Source organism: Lygodium microphyllum, chromosome 1 (assembly GCF_053477565.2).
Source record: "Lygodium microphyllum isolate KBCC chromosome 1, Lygodium_microphyllum_v1.1.10, whole genome shotgun sequence".
Lineage (NCBI taxonomy): Eukaryota > Viridiplantae > Streptophyta > Polypodiopsida > Schizaeales > Lygodiaceae > Lygodium > Lygodium microphyllum.
Window position 1 is genome coordinate 119406804 of NC_141135.1, and position 15868 is coordinate 119422671.

Below are 15868 nucleotides of genomic sequence, written 5' to 3' on the forward strand. Positions count from 1 at the left end.
CACCGATTTCTTCACATTATCTTAGCTCTTGACATGGAAAAGCAGTGTCAAACAAGTTCCTTTGTAACAAGTTATCATATTTATCTTCGGAATACATTCATAAAGTCCAGCCCGTAGGCTTATCCATCATCCGCCCGAAGGCTATCTAGCAATCCACAAGGATTACTAATCCAAGATTCCGCCCGTAGACTAGTATGCGGGCCTCGAGATCCAATCTCGAGTCACGTTGGCCTCTTTTGCAGGGCCCAGAAGGTGAGGGATTTATGACCAGAGCCCCCCTGGCACCCAAGCGTCCTCCTGCTCCAAGTAGCACTCAACAGAGAGACCTCTCGTGGTGGGTTCGGTCCACCTTCCCGGCGCGGTTAACAACCCCCTTGGTTAGGGTCAGTCAGACAGTCGGGGGTAACTGAGGCTGCCTCTCCCTTCAGGCCTTCAACCTGAAGCATTAGATATCTTTTCATCCTTTAATTCTTTGAGCAAACAAAGCAAACAATGCTCTCTAAACTATTACAAGCACAATCATTTCTAGTGGTTGTTATTTTGGCCAACTGCTAAGGAGTGAATCCTTCTTTTCAAAAGCATCCAGCACTCGATCCAGGATCAATTGCGACTCGGCAAGATCCCCAAGGGTTTGTTTGTTAACCCTTATGTCTTTGGGTTAGGGCCGTATCCTATTAACCCAACTTAACCAATACCTTAAGTTCTATTAACACAAAATATGTTGCTCCAAATTATTGATTGGCCCTTTGCTTCCAAGCAAATATCTAATCTCCTTATCTTGGTCACTTTTTCCAAGAAAGGTGCTATGTCAGGATGACTACTCATCCTCTTGCAAGATAAACTTGTGCAAGAATTTGCTAATCTCATTCCGAGGAATTTGGCCATTCCCTTGTGATCAATTCACAAGATCATGTGACTCTGCAACATGTTGCACAAGTGTCGCATCTAATCCATGGGACTATTTTACCCATCAAATGGCATCTTCTAATCACGGAATCATGATTAGATAGGAAATAGGGTTAGGGTGTCTTCATAACAAACCGTTCCTGATTGCACTAGGCCGACATTCTTGATCCTAGAGTTCCAAATTCAAACCGAGTTTCATCTTTTTAGCGAGCGATCCTTAGGGTAGAAACCCTAGGTTCTTTCTCACAAGTATGTCCTATTGTCCCTACATTCCGTGAATGTGGACAGGTTTTTTAGGGTATGAGAGTTTCAACTTGGAAATAAGTGTGACTAGGCCATGTCCTCAACGTGCTAAACCCTTGTTAGCACTTGGGGTATGTTGCATCCATTTAACCATTCCTAAGTGATTTCTTTGCGGTTTAGGTGTTTAGGGTAACCCAATTTACTTGTATATTCTAGAAGATTTTTACGATACCATTCTCGTAATCACATGATTCATTACCTATGTATGATTAGATTAACAAACCCTTACTTTTCTAGTTAAGATCAAAGCGTATGTTAAGTTATGGCATAATCCCTATTGATCCTTTTATAACATGCAATCAAGATTCATACTACTAAGCTTTAGGGTTTTATGTGAACCATGCATCCTTTTCCTAATTTTATTTTTGAATTAATTATTCGTATGTTGAATTTACATAACCTTTCGTAACTACTTACGTTATTGATTGAGATTTATGTCAATTTCCTAGAGATTAATCTACTTCATGCAGCCCTAGAATCATTTCCATGCCTTGCAAATTCCTACGGTTATTAGCAACCTTCTTTAATGAATCATTGCGAAGAAAAGATGTCTAATAATGCGACATGCGACTTAGTCTTTCCATGCATGATCGGAGTGTACTACAATAATTTCGACTTGCAAAGATGGTTATTAGTTGATCTAAATTCGTTACTTTGCAATGCATAAAAACCACTTGCTAAGAATGCATAGAGATCTTATGCTCTTTTTTTTGTTCGTTTCATTGAAAAATACCAATGACCAAATTATTCAATCGTGAGCTATTAGCCAAAGTATTTGAATCGAAAAAATGCATCCTAATTCCATAAATGATCCATGCACAATTGTAGTATTACGACGTAAATTAAAATTAGGAAGAAAACTTGGACTTGTGGATTCAGTGAAATGTCCACATGAGTGCTAGGAGATGATCCTCCTGTAGTTGCGCCTTGTGCCTTTTTAGGAGCCATTGAGACTTCGACCTTCTTGCCTTGGCCGCAGACTTATGATCTTGGCCCATCTCCCTCGCACGCACAATTCCCTTTGAGAATTGGCTTCCTTGACCGATGCTTCGTCTTGTGGACTTGGGCTTTGGAAGACCTTATAGGCTTGTGGGAGTTGTAATAGGAAAGATGTTTTTTTTTTTTGAATCCGGCAGTTAGAGTGAACTTGAGGAGAACCAATGAAAAAAGAGGGTTGAAAACTTGCTAATACGGCTTGAGTGGGAATGTCATGGGAGCCTTTAAAAAAACATGTGGGGGTAAAATCCACGGAAATGGCTTTGTGGAAATGCCAAGGGGAGGATTAAAAAGAAAGGGGGTTAATTTTTTTTTGGAAATGCTATGAAGAGGCCTTAAAAACCCGGGCTAGGTGACTTTTGGGGGATGCAAGGGGGAAAAGAGTGCTTAAATTCCGGGGTTATAAGGACCGATTGGGAAGGCTCATGAAAGTCCAAGGAAGGGAGCTTTAAATGGACTTTTTGGAATGCAAGGGGCTTAAACTCCGGGTTTGAAAAAACCTGCTTTATAGGGCCGATGGAAAAGGGGTTTTTGAAACTCGGGAGTGAGGATTTCCACGAGAAGGGTTGCTTTAAACCCCAGGGCAAGGTGAGCTTATAGGGCTTTAGTGGAACCCCACTGGAAGGGGTGTTTAAATCTCGGGGGGAGGGGGGAGGTTATAAAAACCACTTTAGAAGGGCCTTATAAAAGCCACAGGAAGGGGGGCTTTCTAAGGGTCCTTAGAAGCTTCCCAAGAAGCTTCTGAGAAGATTCTGGGGGTCGTGGAAAAAACATGTGGATGAAAATGAAGGCGGCAGCTGGCGGCAACTTCATGGCCCAGTTCCTCGAGCTCAGGTGGTGACTTCCTCCTCCTGACGACTCCCACACGGCGACGATGCTCTCCACTCTCTCTCTCTCGACACGGCCTGGCGACTGCAGCGTTATGCTCTTCCTCCCCTTTACTTCCCCCCCACAGGGGGTTTTTATAGGCTAGTGAGAGGAGCCCTCTCTCTCCTATGGATCCAATTTGCATGGCCCTTCTCCCTCCATGACCTCCAGCTCGTGTTGAATCAACCGCGCTTCACTCCCTTCCCTCCAGCACGGCCTTCGGCTGGGGGAAAGAAGGGATAATTTTTAAAAAATTTTTGCCATAAGTTAATCAATTTCATATTGACCTCCTCCCAAGAGGAGGTCAATAAGGGATAATTTTTATTTTAAAAATGCCATAAGTTAATCAATTTCATCTTGACCTCCTCCTAAGAGGAGGTTCACACGAACATATGCAGGTTTCTTAATCCTAAGTCTCGATTGGCCAGTGGAGAGTGTACCATTTAAAAACTGCACCGTCCGTGACCACAATGTCAGCATTGTCATTTGCCTGAGACTTCACATGGCCTTGTAATATTTTCAGCAGGAATATTACAATTCTCCACTCGCTGTACTTGTGTGAGGAATAAAATGGCATGAGACGCTCCCTACATGGGCTCTGAATCATCAAGAGGTGGGCAAAATTCCCCCTGGGTCAGTTGGTTGCACCCCTTCAGGATCTTCGATAGTGAGGGAGGGTCACCTCTCTTTTGTCCCACTATCTCCCCTAGCATCCATCTTTTTCCTCTGTGGGTATATCAACATGGCAGTAGCATTCTATGCTAATCAATCAACATGAAATGCATTTATGAAATATTCATTCAGCCCATTTCATGAAATGCAATTGGATGGAATTTGAAAATTTGGATAGGAAGAGGGTCTTACCAATGCAATTCAGTGACTCATTGATTGCTAGTACTTACCCTTTTACAATATTGCAGCTTGGGTAAAAGAATTCAGCCAATCAATGGATTAGAGCAACAAAACTCATCCATCAATAGATTTAATCAATTGGATTCAAATGTTATGCTGGAAATTTCAGATTGAAGCCTCTAATTCACTTATTAGAACTAATATGCATAGAGCAAACATTGCATTGCATGAATGGATTGATTCAAGTAAGGATTGACTGAAATTTTATGGAGATTATTCAATTCTTTAATCTCTCAATCAAGTGGATTAAGCTCAGCAAATGGATTAATGAGAGATATTAAGAATTGAAGAAGAGTACCTTTGACAAGGTTGATGATGACTTGATCAATTCTCATATGCTTGATAAATCCTTCGATGGTCCAATGTTGCCAAAATAATCTTCAAGACTTGTGTATTTAATGCTTAAGAGCAATCTTGAAGCTTTAGATGCTTGAGATTGAAGCATTAAACCCATTTTCCCCAAATTTTGGCTCCATGGAAGCTCTTGAGCTTCAATCTTTGACCAATCGTGCCTAATCCTTGCAATTTGTTGAAGAATCCTTACTACTGAAATGATCCCACGAGCGGAAAAGATGAAGAATCTTCAAGAAATTGTTGAGAAATGAAAGCTTGGGTTGAAGCTTTCATGGCTGCCATGGTTAGGGTTTCTCAGAAATGGGAGAAGAGGAGAATGCCACTTTTGCCATGAATTTGTGGGAGTTTCAGCCATGCAAAAGATCAATGGGACAAGGCCACAAACTTCAATATGATCAATAGGAGGAGAATCAAAGCTTGGAATGAGCCTGAAATTTGCGGCGCAATTTTCAGGGTTGTTCTTTATAGTCCACAGTTCAATGCAGGCACAAATTGGTAGTCCACTTGTTGAGGATGAAGATTAGAGAAACATTTCTACATGAAATGCTTGTGAAACCTCATGGGCTCAAGGCTAGGAGAACATTAGGAGAAATATGGACTCTCTTTTTTGCCCCTTAAGGGGTTTCTCTCACCTCTCTCTCTCTCTAAAAAGAGATTCCAAAATAATATTATAAAAAGAGATCTTCTGCAATCAAGCAAATCTTGTTTTTGTGTTTTCAATAGATTTCACCTATTATTTTATTCCCAAACTGCAGGATAAGGTCACTTTTTCTCAAAATCCTCATAACTAAAAAAATACAATTCTATTTTTTCTAAAAACGCAGCCAATCATTCTTTAATGCCCTCATGACTCTTTAATGCCCTCTTTAGTGCCCTCATGACTTTTCCATCATTCTCATTCTCGCTTCTTAAAAGAGCGGAAGTTAAAAAACAATATAAAATGACGTACACATCATATTTTAAGATTATTTTTTACCCAGAGACACCTTTTTGACTCAAGAGTTTCCTTGTAAATTTTCATCTTTTTTGGATAAGTATATACCTATTTCTGGGCATTTTTTCATTCCCTCAAAAAGCTCTAGTTTTGTCCCAAATTTTGTGCATTCTTCTCTTTCCCTCCAGAATATGGTTTCTTGCATACGAGTTCTTCTGAAGCAGCATTGAGGAGTAGTTTTGATACCATTTGTTGAAATCAAAGAATCTCTATCTACAACACACTCTACCCTGCTACAAGCCATCTTCCTCTTTAGAAATATGCAGTAAGAAATCTCCGTCTTCAACAGTCTATACTACAAGCAATCCAGTGATAATGGAGGTATCTTTATTTTTTTAATCTTTGTGATGTTATTATTCTTCACAGTTGTTGTTCAGTCCTTAAGCATCAATTCATAGAGAGAGAGAGAGGGGGAGAGAGAGAGAGAGAGGAGGGGAGAAGGGGGGGACAGAGAGGACTGTGTGAGATGAACAAAGTAAATAAGTGATAGAGTGATAGATAGTAAATTAGGGTAGAAGATAAGATGATGTTATTGTTTTCCACTAGCCAAGCTTCAGTATGAATGTGTTTAGGGTTTCCTTGATGAATTTTTGTTGAGAGAGAGAGAGAGAGAGAGAGAGAGAGAGAGAGAGAGAGAGAGAGAGAGAGAGAGAGAGAGAGAATATTTTGGATAGAATAGAAGATAAGATTTGATGCTTATTAGAGGTAGATTAAAAGCCAAGATTACAGGCTGATTAGGGGTTGTTTAGGGTCTATCAAGACTGAAAGAAAGAGAAAGAGACAAGAACCAACTGGGTTTAAAAAAAAACACAGATATAGTGAATCAAAGGGGTGTAGTTCTGCGATTTGAATGTTAATCCAAGTTAACATTTGCATACTTTTTTTTTTTGCAGAATGTTGGTGCAGGATGTACCAAGAGAAAGAGAGATATTCACTTTCAATTGGAGGATGAATATGCACCAATGTTCAAAAGAACTGTGGAAAGAGATGATGCAATAAGATGCAGGATGCAACAAGAAAGAAATGCAGGGAAAAAAAATGTGGACCTTTGGGTTGATGGGTGCATTTATCCACCCGATCCACTCACTCAAAGGCCACCACAATTTGAAGGGCTTACATCATTTGTAAAGTTTGCTTGTGAAGGCAATGAAGGATTGTATGGATACACATGCAGACTTGTCACACAAGGATTAACAGGGGCTCATCAAACCTTGACAAATATGCAGACAAGATTACAAGGGAATATGCAGTCTTTGATGGAAAAGGATAGATTATTGGCTGAGAAGGATAGAGAGAACCAGAACCTACAACAAGCAATGTCTGTCATTGAAGATGCTATGCATGCTACACACATGCAGAATATGGAGTTACAGTCTAAAGTCAATGACTTGGAGAAGGATAATCGAAACATAGAGAGGAAGCTCACAAAAACTTTGGAGATTGGGCCCACTTTAAAAACCAAAGAGGCATGTCGGCGCATTCGATCCGTTAAACCAATTGGCCAATTAGCCAAAGGAAGTGGACAATATCATAGACAGAAATATGCTCAATCTACTACAATGAGAAATATAATTCCTCATGCAAAGAATGATACTATTGCCAAAGTCCTTAGCAAGAATATGGTAAAAAATGCATTGGAAAATCGTAAATTCAGGGACATTGTGGATGGTATTGGTAGTGAACGTCTTAGGGATGTGAGCAACTTGTTTACTGCTACAGATGCTCAGGGATTATGTGACAAGGTGGGAATGAGTTCTGAGTCATATAGTATGCTCTATCAACAATTGGATACAGGTTTTAAGCAAGTCTTCAATACTAAGCGAGTAATGCCTCTGCCAAAACCATTTCACGTGAAGAAGGCTCGAAAACAACTAAATGAGAAAGTTTTAGAACTAATTAATGAGCCTACGCATCTGGAACACACACACATATTGAAGTATGGTTCCAAAGAAGTTGCCTTTGTATTGAATGCATCCAACAACTTTGTATTGGATATAAATAGGGTTCAGATTGCTATGGTCAAGTTCTACAATATGTCTATGGAAGAATGTAGAGGCAAGCTTAAGTTTGTCCTCAAACTTGATGAGAGTGAGATTATCAAGGGGCAAAAACTTGAGCGTGTGAGTATAACACTTATGAATCAAGCATTGGATCCCAACATCAATGAAAAACATCCTTTATACTTCACTGTACAATCGAAGAATGAAATATGGTGGCTTGCAGCATTTGAAGTACCAAAGGAGGACCATGAAGTACTTAAAGTTTTTTTTAACCTCACTAATATACCCAGTGTTATTCAACAGAAAAATAATGGAGCAATTTTACACGTTGAGGGGTTTGGGGACTATCAAGTTGAATGGCATCTTGCAGGTGATTTAAAAACATTGAAGTGTATGTTTGGTTTATCAAATGCAGCAAATGCAAAATTTCCGTGCATATACTGCATGCAAACTAAGAAGAAAGGGAAAGATGGAAAGAAAGAATGGCTTGCCAAGGCAGGACAACAGGGTGCTCCGACACGTGATCAGAAAGTCATGAGAAATGGAATGCTAATTCTAGTGGATCCAAACTGGCACCCTATTTTGGAAATACCACTAACAAGGGTTCACTTTTGCACATTGCATTGTTTGGTTAGAATAATTGAGAAGCTAGTATATGAATATATATGCTTTGCATACAAGATGCAACTCGTGTCAGAATCTGATGCTACATGCAAGAAGGTAGAACAAGTCCTCTCTGAAGTTGGATTGCACGGAGGCGAAGTAGAAATAAAAAAGGACGAGAAAAAATCGGGGAAGAGTAGAAATGTTCCTTGTAAACCATGCTTTGGCGGACCCAAGGCTAGGAAGTTTTTATCTCCACCTCGAGATGAGGAAGGCAATATACTAGTAAAACAACCAAACAAGTACGAAGCATGGAAAAAGTTGCACCTTGCTATTTCAGATTGGAGCAATGGGGGACGAACGAGGATTGCAAAGGCAGAAGTGTGGATACACCTAGATAGATTAGCAGCTCTCTTACAGAAGTTGGGGTTTATGGATGGTGATGCCAATGTATTTAAAGAGACAGCTGCTAAATTTCATAAGTCCATGGTGGAGGCATGGACTACAAATAGCATAACACACTACATGGTCAGTATTATCACCATTGCAAAAAAAAATCATCATTTCGAATTACTTTGTGTTTCTAATCTCTTTTCTTGTGCAGCATATACTTGAAGCACATGGTCCATACTTTGTAGATCAAGGAAGTTTGGCAATATCACTACAACACAATGCCGCCATACACGCGTCCATTACACGCGAAAAGTTACGGGCGCGTGTATGGTCGTTTATACTTACAGCAATATCGGGCGCGTGTATACATGCATGTAACAGCGCGTGTATAATTGCATGTGTGGGCGCGTGTATTTGCTCGTTAAATCTGTCATAATACACGCTCTGTTACACGCGACACAGAGCCTAACTACAGAAATCCATTTCTTTTCAAAACAGAAAACCATTAAGTTTTAAAAATGTCATTGTGCATTGCAGTGTTTACAAACCATTACAAAATCCCACTACATGCACTTACAACAACGTAATATATTGAAAAATATATCTTCATATGGTTATTGAAAGACAAAGTATACAATAGAAATGTCATGAATTTGGAACAATACAGTGATGGATTGGTTAGGGTTCGATCTCATCTTCAATAAGATCCATCCTTGCCAAACGATCAACATCAATATCCATTTGATCAATTTGTAAGGCTACGATTAAATTTATTCTACTATCGCTATTTTGCCCATTGATAATGGTACCGATGCCTTGATCATTCTCATCATCATCACCATCATCCTCAATGGAAGGGTCATCCTCATGATCATGAGAAATGGCACGCTCATCCTCATTATCATGATCATCTACATTGGCATGTTCGACATCATCTTCTTTGCGGCTTGCCACATCCTCCATATGCTCCATATCAGTGAATGTATTATACATTACTTTGGAACGTGGTGCAATAGGGATGACATACCACCATTTACTGTCATGCACCATTGGCAGATAGATAACCTGCTCAAATACACTTAATTCATTAATTAATTAGCATATCAAAAGTCAAGGGGTGCGCGAGCTTAGATATATATGTACATGAAACACATTTGTAAAAAAATGCATACTTGCTCACATTGTTGTGGCAATACGAGCCTATCTTTCTTTGTTTGCCAAAACTTTGTAGAGTCAATAGTTACATAGCCACTTGCATGGCGTTTTATCGTTGCGTTAGGCCCTTTTTCCACCACGTTCATTTGCCATTTGACATCCAAAACATACACAAAGAAGCGGCGAAAGTCAAGTCTGTATATGTCTTGGATTGTGCCACAATAATCATCAATTTTTCCATTGGCTCCCTCAAAGCTACTAATGACACCGCAATCTTGTGTATTCCTCTTTTCATCTATTCTTTGTGTTCGAAAATGCTTGCCTTCACACCATATAGCATTGAACATAGTGCACTGGACCAAAATATAAGCAATATCTATGTAAGCAATTAATGTGAATAAATATGAAAAGCCAATCACTTACAAAGAATGCAAATTTACATTTGTTCTATGTACCTTTAACATGCATCCTCGTGCATACTCCCATTCTTCCGCCGTGATATGCAGCCCCTCATCTCTCTCTGCTCTCTCCATTTCCTCATGCAACCAATCAACATGAATATCATTCGGAAGTGTTGCTAGATGCTTAGGGTACGCCTTACGAGAGCCATGTTGCCTCCGAAAGAGAGCTCTGTCTGCTTGCCTTTTTGTCTTTGCATCCTTGTATCTTGTAACCCATCTGCTCATCACATCACTATTAAGGATGCAAGTGAAATTAAGATCATCAATCAATGTTCTCTCAATTACTTTGCTCTGTCCTTTTCCTTGAGGCACAATAGACGTCATCCTCAAGTCCTCTTCATTGCTCCATAGTCGCAGCAAAGAGCTATCCACCTGATCAAGAAATTCTGATATATATACAAGAGACTCTTGTATCAACCAACCCTCAGCCATGCTTCCTTCGGGCCTTGCACTTTGCCTCACAAAGTCTTTTAAGGTCTTCATGAAGCGCTCTAGGAAGAACATCCAACGGGCATGCACAGTGCCACATAAAGCAATTTCATCCACTAAATGCACAATGAGATGTAGTTGACTTGTGAGAATGGTTCGCGGAAAAGTCTCCTCTACCATACAAACCACCTCCACTGCCATAACACGCGCATCATCCAATGTGGCTGGATCAATTGCTTTGGAACTAACATATCTGAAAAATAAATGCACAGTACGTTATACCTCATGCACATTCATTTTGCAAGGTATAATGAAGGGTGATCTTACATGGGATTTATATACCTCACAAGCTCGCCCATCTTATAAATACATCTTTTCAAACTCCTGTCTGCACAATGGTCGATGCTAGTAGGTAGTATGAACTGCGCACATAAGAGCACATGTATATTTGGGTTAGGGCATTACAAAATTTAATTTCAACCTACAATAATTGGAAAACACTTACTTGGAGCATCTTGTGCCAATCGTGGGACTTCAACCCATGTAGTTGCTCAACCCCTCTTTTCTTAGTGGTTGTAAACGCTCCCTTCAACAATCTCATGCATCCAGTGGGAGTACGCAAAGTGGTGATGGCTTGCTTTACCTGCTTCTCCTCCTTCTTTGATATAATCCAGGGAGCAGGCGGAAGACGAACGTGCCCACCCTCCTCTCGTGGCCAAGCTTGACGCATACGTCCTGCGACCTGCAAGTCCTCCCGTACGCTAACATTGTCTCTTTTACCAATAACATGTTCCCAAATACTAGATCCCACATTCTTGAAGATGTGCATGGGATCAAGAAGATGGTTGATCTTGAGATGGGTCCAATATGGTAGCCGGAAAAAAATGGAGTACCTACACAAGGGATTGCAGACTGTCATCTTTATTCCAACTTTAGAGACTACACAAAACAAGATTGAAAACAATGGAGATGTACCTGTTCATGCCATCTGGAGGAAGAACATTTGAAGACTCCCAAATACGCTTCCAATCTTTTGCACGAAGTGTCTGTGGATGAATGTTCCTCTTACTAGGAGCATATTTAGGGTGATCTGATGGGAGAAATCGATGATGATTATCGAATATGGTCTTACACAAACCATCAGCATACTCATGTACCAATGAAGGGCCACATATAGGACATGCATGTTTACCCGATGTCCTCAAACCTGTTAAAATAAAAAAAAAGTTAGAATAATAAAGTCAATAGTTATAATTGATATAGCTAGTAGTATTAGAGTCGGGAGGTAGTTAGAATTCTTACCAGAACAATCGCTGTATCCTGGAAAGTCATGCATTGTCCACATCAACACTGCTTTTAAGTCGAAGTGTTGAGAGGAGGGAGGCCTACTAATGTCCACTACCGCAACACCTCTCCATAGTTCCTCCAACTCATCAATCAATGGTTCAAGATAAACATCCATATGCTTGACTTTATGTTTCCTTGGAATCAGAAGGGATAACATAAGATGTCCCTTCTTGATCGCCATTGATGGTGGAAGGTTGTAATTCACCAACACAACTGGCCACACGCTGTATGCGGTGCTCTTGAAACCAAACGGATTCACTCCATCCATACCTAGGCCAAGTCTCAAGTTTCTGGGCTCTGTTTTAAAGCTGGGCCACTCATCTTCAATATGCTTCCAAGCAGGAGTGTCTGCAGGAATTCTCCACATGCCATCATCCGATCGATGCGAGGAATGCCATGACATGAGCTCTGCTATGGATTTGCACTTGAACATGTGTTTGATGCGAGGAATTATAGGAAAGTGTCGCAAGACTTTACGAGGTACATCAAAACTCTTCACATCTGTTCTATACCTTGCTTCACCACAAGTGGGACACTGTCGAGCCTCCTTATGCGTCCCACGAAAGAGAATGCAATCATTGACGCATGCATGTATGCGATCATAATCCAATCCTCCAAGAGATGTCACATAGCGCCTCGCTTTGTCTCTTGAGGTGGGTAGTCTATTCCCCTTTGGAAGCATGTTTGATAATAGCCTGCATCCAATATCATCAATTAGCCCATAACCCTAAACCCTATATTGTAAACCAAAAACCACTAACTGAAATTTGCAAGTTACAATGCTTACTTCAATAATGCGTCAAGACTTGCATTGCTCCATCCATAAACTGTTTGTATATTGAGCAGTTCAAGTGAAGCACGTAAAATAGAGAATGTGCACCCTTCAAAAACCGGTGTCGATGAAGCGTTGTAGAGATGCTCTTGTTCCATATCATTGTCGTCCACACCTTTGCGATCATCCCTAAAAAGATTCCGCACCATGTCATCAAACACTTCCTCTTCCACAACTTCGTGGGGTGCAGGGCTATTGTCATCCCTTTCCCACTCATCTCCGACAACAGATCCCGAAGCTCCAGCATCATCTCGTCGACGCTTTGCATGCTCTTGCCGTGCGTATGGCACCATGTTAGGGTGTGGTACTGCATCCTGCTTCAATCACAGTATATATATTACAACGCGCTCCATTAATTTGCACACCATGAGTTATTTTAATACTTTCAATTCACATCTTCTCACCTCTAAACCTGTTTGAATCCATTCTCCATACATCGAGATGTGATTCATTGTAATTCGATGCGCTCGTACAATGCACCCTTGACATCGATTACACGTACACTTGATCCTTTGTGCCAGCCACACGTCGCGATCACGATGACGCATTGTCTCATCCTCACCAGAACTGCTTGAAGAGGATGATGACATGCTATGTCCAAAATAACCAATACAGAAGTAGGATCAGTTTTTAGTGAAATCATACACATCCTATGCACAAAACAATGGATACACAAGAACAATCAATTTTTAAAAAAAGTATAAACAGGCTCTGTGTCGCGTGTACAGGCGCGTCTAAAATCTATTCTGTTGCGCTTTTACACGCGCTTTTACACGCGCTTTTACACGCGTGCTTTTCGCGTTTACCTACCGCGCGCGCCGCTTTCTTTCTTTCAAAAGCCCTCTTTCAAAACACTTCTTCTTCTTCTTTCTGCGTCGCTTTCTTTCTTTCAAAAGCCCTCTTTCTCCCTCTTGGACTACCCAAAAGAAGCAAAGGGTGCAGACAACACAGAAAGGGAGAGAGAAGCAAGAATCAACGAACTCACTTTTCAAAGACTTTTCAAAGAGGTTGGTTGTTGTTTGTTTGTTTTGGCAAATCTGTCGCTTTCTTTCTTTCCACCCGTGCTATGTGTACTTGAAAGCGACAGAGGATAGAATTCACACACATTGTATATGTGCTTAACTATTTATTTCTTGACAAACGACATCCGTCAAGATAGAGGAAAGAGAGAAGAAGGAACCCTTGTGTATGTGTTTAGTCATTTCTCCCTTGATGGACAATGTCCGTCAAGATAGAGGAAAGAGTTTTTGTTTTTCATGAATTTCGTCACTAATTCGAAATGAACTTCTTCTTTTGGCTTATGATCTTCTACTAATTCGATGTTTGGTATTGTAAGAGATATGTTTATTTTCTAGAATGGTAGATATATGTTGTAGGTTATATATTGTAGGAGATATATTGAGGAGATATATTGTAGGAGATATGTTTATTTTTTATATGCATGTTTTGCTTGGTTCATTGAGGCGGAATTTCGACGCTTTGCAGATTCTTCATGGATCCAGGCTCTTCCTCCGATCCGTGGGCATACGCCACTTGGATGATAAACCATTTTGGGCGCCATCCTAATCCAGTGGAGCTGACAGAGTATATGTATGCCCATCCTCCTCCTAGACTCCTAGACTCCCAGGTCACACCGCGCCCCCAAGTACACAAGCCTCTCCACTGCCGTCTACGCCTGTGAGTCCGGCGAGACGTACCCCTGCGCATACACGCTCACCGAGGAGGCACACCCCTGCACGGACACACTCACGCACACCCTCCTCTGTACCGTCACGTGAGGGCTCACGGCCACCATCACGTGCTCCCTCACAGCCACAGTCACGTACACAGTCACGTGCAGCCACCCCTAGTCATGGCTACTCCCGCAGTACAGATGAGAGCCGACGCCGCAGTAGGGAGAGCGGGAGTGGAGGATTATGCGGCGGGTGCTTTGGTGGGGGGGGTAGTAGGGCACGCGGTGAGAGAGGGCATGGAGGGAGGCATGTACGAGGAGACAGTGAGGAGTCGGAGGAGGCGAGAGAGGTGGAGGGAGAGATTTTCTACGATGTTACGGATAGGGGCGGGGTAGTCATGGATGCGAGAGGGAAAGAGGTGATGGAGTATATGCGGGGGGTAGTTTCAAACATGTATAGAAACTGTTTTGTAAAATTTAAAGATCAGGATAGCCGGTTAGTTAGGGAGGTCCTAGATAGTGTACATAGTCGGTACCCCAATCCCCCACGAGCGACATTCTCGGATGTATGGGGAAGGACGCGAATAAGGGAGATCTTAAGTAATAAAAGATCTCACCTTAAGAAACTCGCGTACGATGATGGGGTGAATGTAGCTGCGGGTGGCTATCCTTGTGAGAAACCTGCCACTGCCCACAAACGCGAGTGGAAGGAGGCAAAGAAGCGCGCAGAGGGAGGCGTGAAGAGCAGGCAGCATGTGGAGGCACGACGGATCCAGATGGAGACCATTGGATCGTCGCATTTTGGATCTGGCGGCGTTGAGTCGTGGGAGGCAGAGTTCGTAAGTAACTTGCCTCTTTATTTGATTGTTTGCCAAATTCATTGATTCTATGATTGTTTTGATCTTACAAACTATCTTGATTATGTTACAGCGACGGGTTATGGGGAGAGGGCCCACAGCCCACGAGACTGGGTATGCTCGCCGCAATAGCAGACGTGACACGTGGGCCATCTTCAGAAACAAGGGACGTATTATGGATGCGCAGTTTGACGCGGCCATGAGACCATACGGTCGACAGGTACTTGAAAACTCTAAATGAATGATTTCGGTTTATTTAATTGCATATATATGTATACTTACATACGGTATATTTCTTGAACAGGCACAAGCTGTTGATGCTCCTGCCCCTGATGATCCAGCCGCCACTGCTGATGTTCGTGCCACTGCTCCTGGTGGAGGCGAGCACCACTCATCGGAACATACCGATGCGAGCTCCTCTGATCATGGAGAGAGCACAGGGTCCTCATCATCCTCTGATTAGCTTTCAGAATACTGTAGGATGTGGTTGTACAAAATTTTTTTGTAACTGAAGCCATGGGCTTTTTTGCACCTAGCTCCCTATTTGACTTTGTATATATTTGTTCCTAATTAAAGCCATGGGCTATTTTGACATATGGACTCCCTTGTACACAAATGTATCATGTATTGACAATGTATTGAATCGTGAGTCTTGAGTCGTGTATTAAGTTTTAGATAGTAATATTGAATCGTGTATTCATAGAGAGTGAGTCTTGAAATCTAAATCGCTCTTTTTTTATGGTGCAATGCACCAAAAAAAAAATCCAGAGAGTGCCTTTGGGTGGCT

At 41.5% G+C, this 15868-nt stretch overlaps 2 protein-coding genes across 2 annotated transcripts; one reads left to right on the top strand and one right to left on the bottom strand.

Annotated features, from left to right (window-relative positions):
• Positions 1 to 12503: 12503 nt before the first annotated feature.
• LOC148041599 (uncharacterized) lies at positions 12504 to 13142 on the bottom strand. Its single transcript, XM_087688541.1, has 2 exons — positions 12957 to 13142; positions 12504 to 12866 (listed from the first exon to the last, which is right to left on the bottom strand). The coding sequence occupies exons 1-2, from the start codon at positions 13140 to 13142 to the stop codon at positions 12504 to 12506; spliced, it is 549 nt and encodes a 182-aa protein (XP_087544667.1).
• Positions 13143 to 14622: 1480 nt separating this feature from the next.
• LOC148041600 (uncharacterized) lies at positions 14623 to 15603 on the top strand. The gene is made up of 3 exons (XM_087688546.1): positions 14623 to 15063; positions 15155 to 15301; positions 15386 to 15603. The coding sequence occupies exons 1-3, from the start codon at positions 14623 to 14625 to the stop codon at positions 15542 to 15544; spliced, it is 747 nt and encodes a 248-aa protein (XP_087544672.1). The 3' UTR covers positions 15545 to 15603.
• Positions 15604 to 15868: the final 265 nt, after the last annotated feature.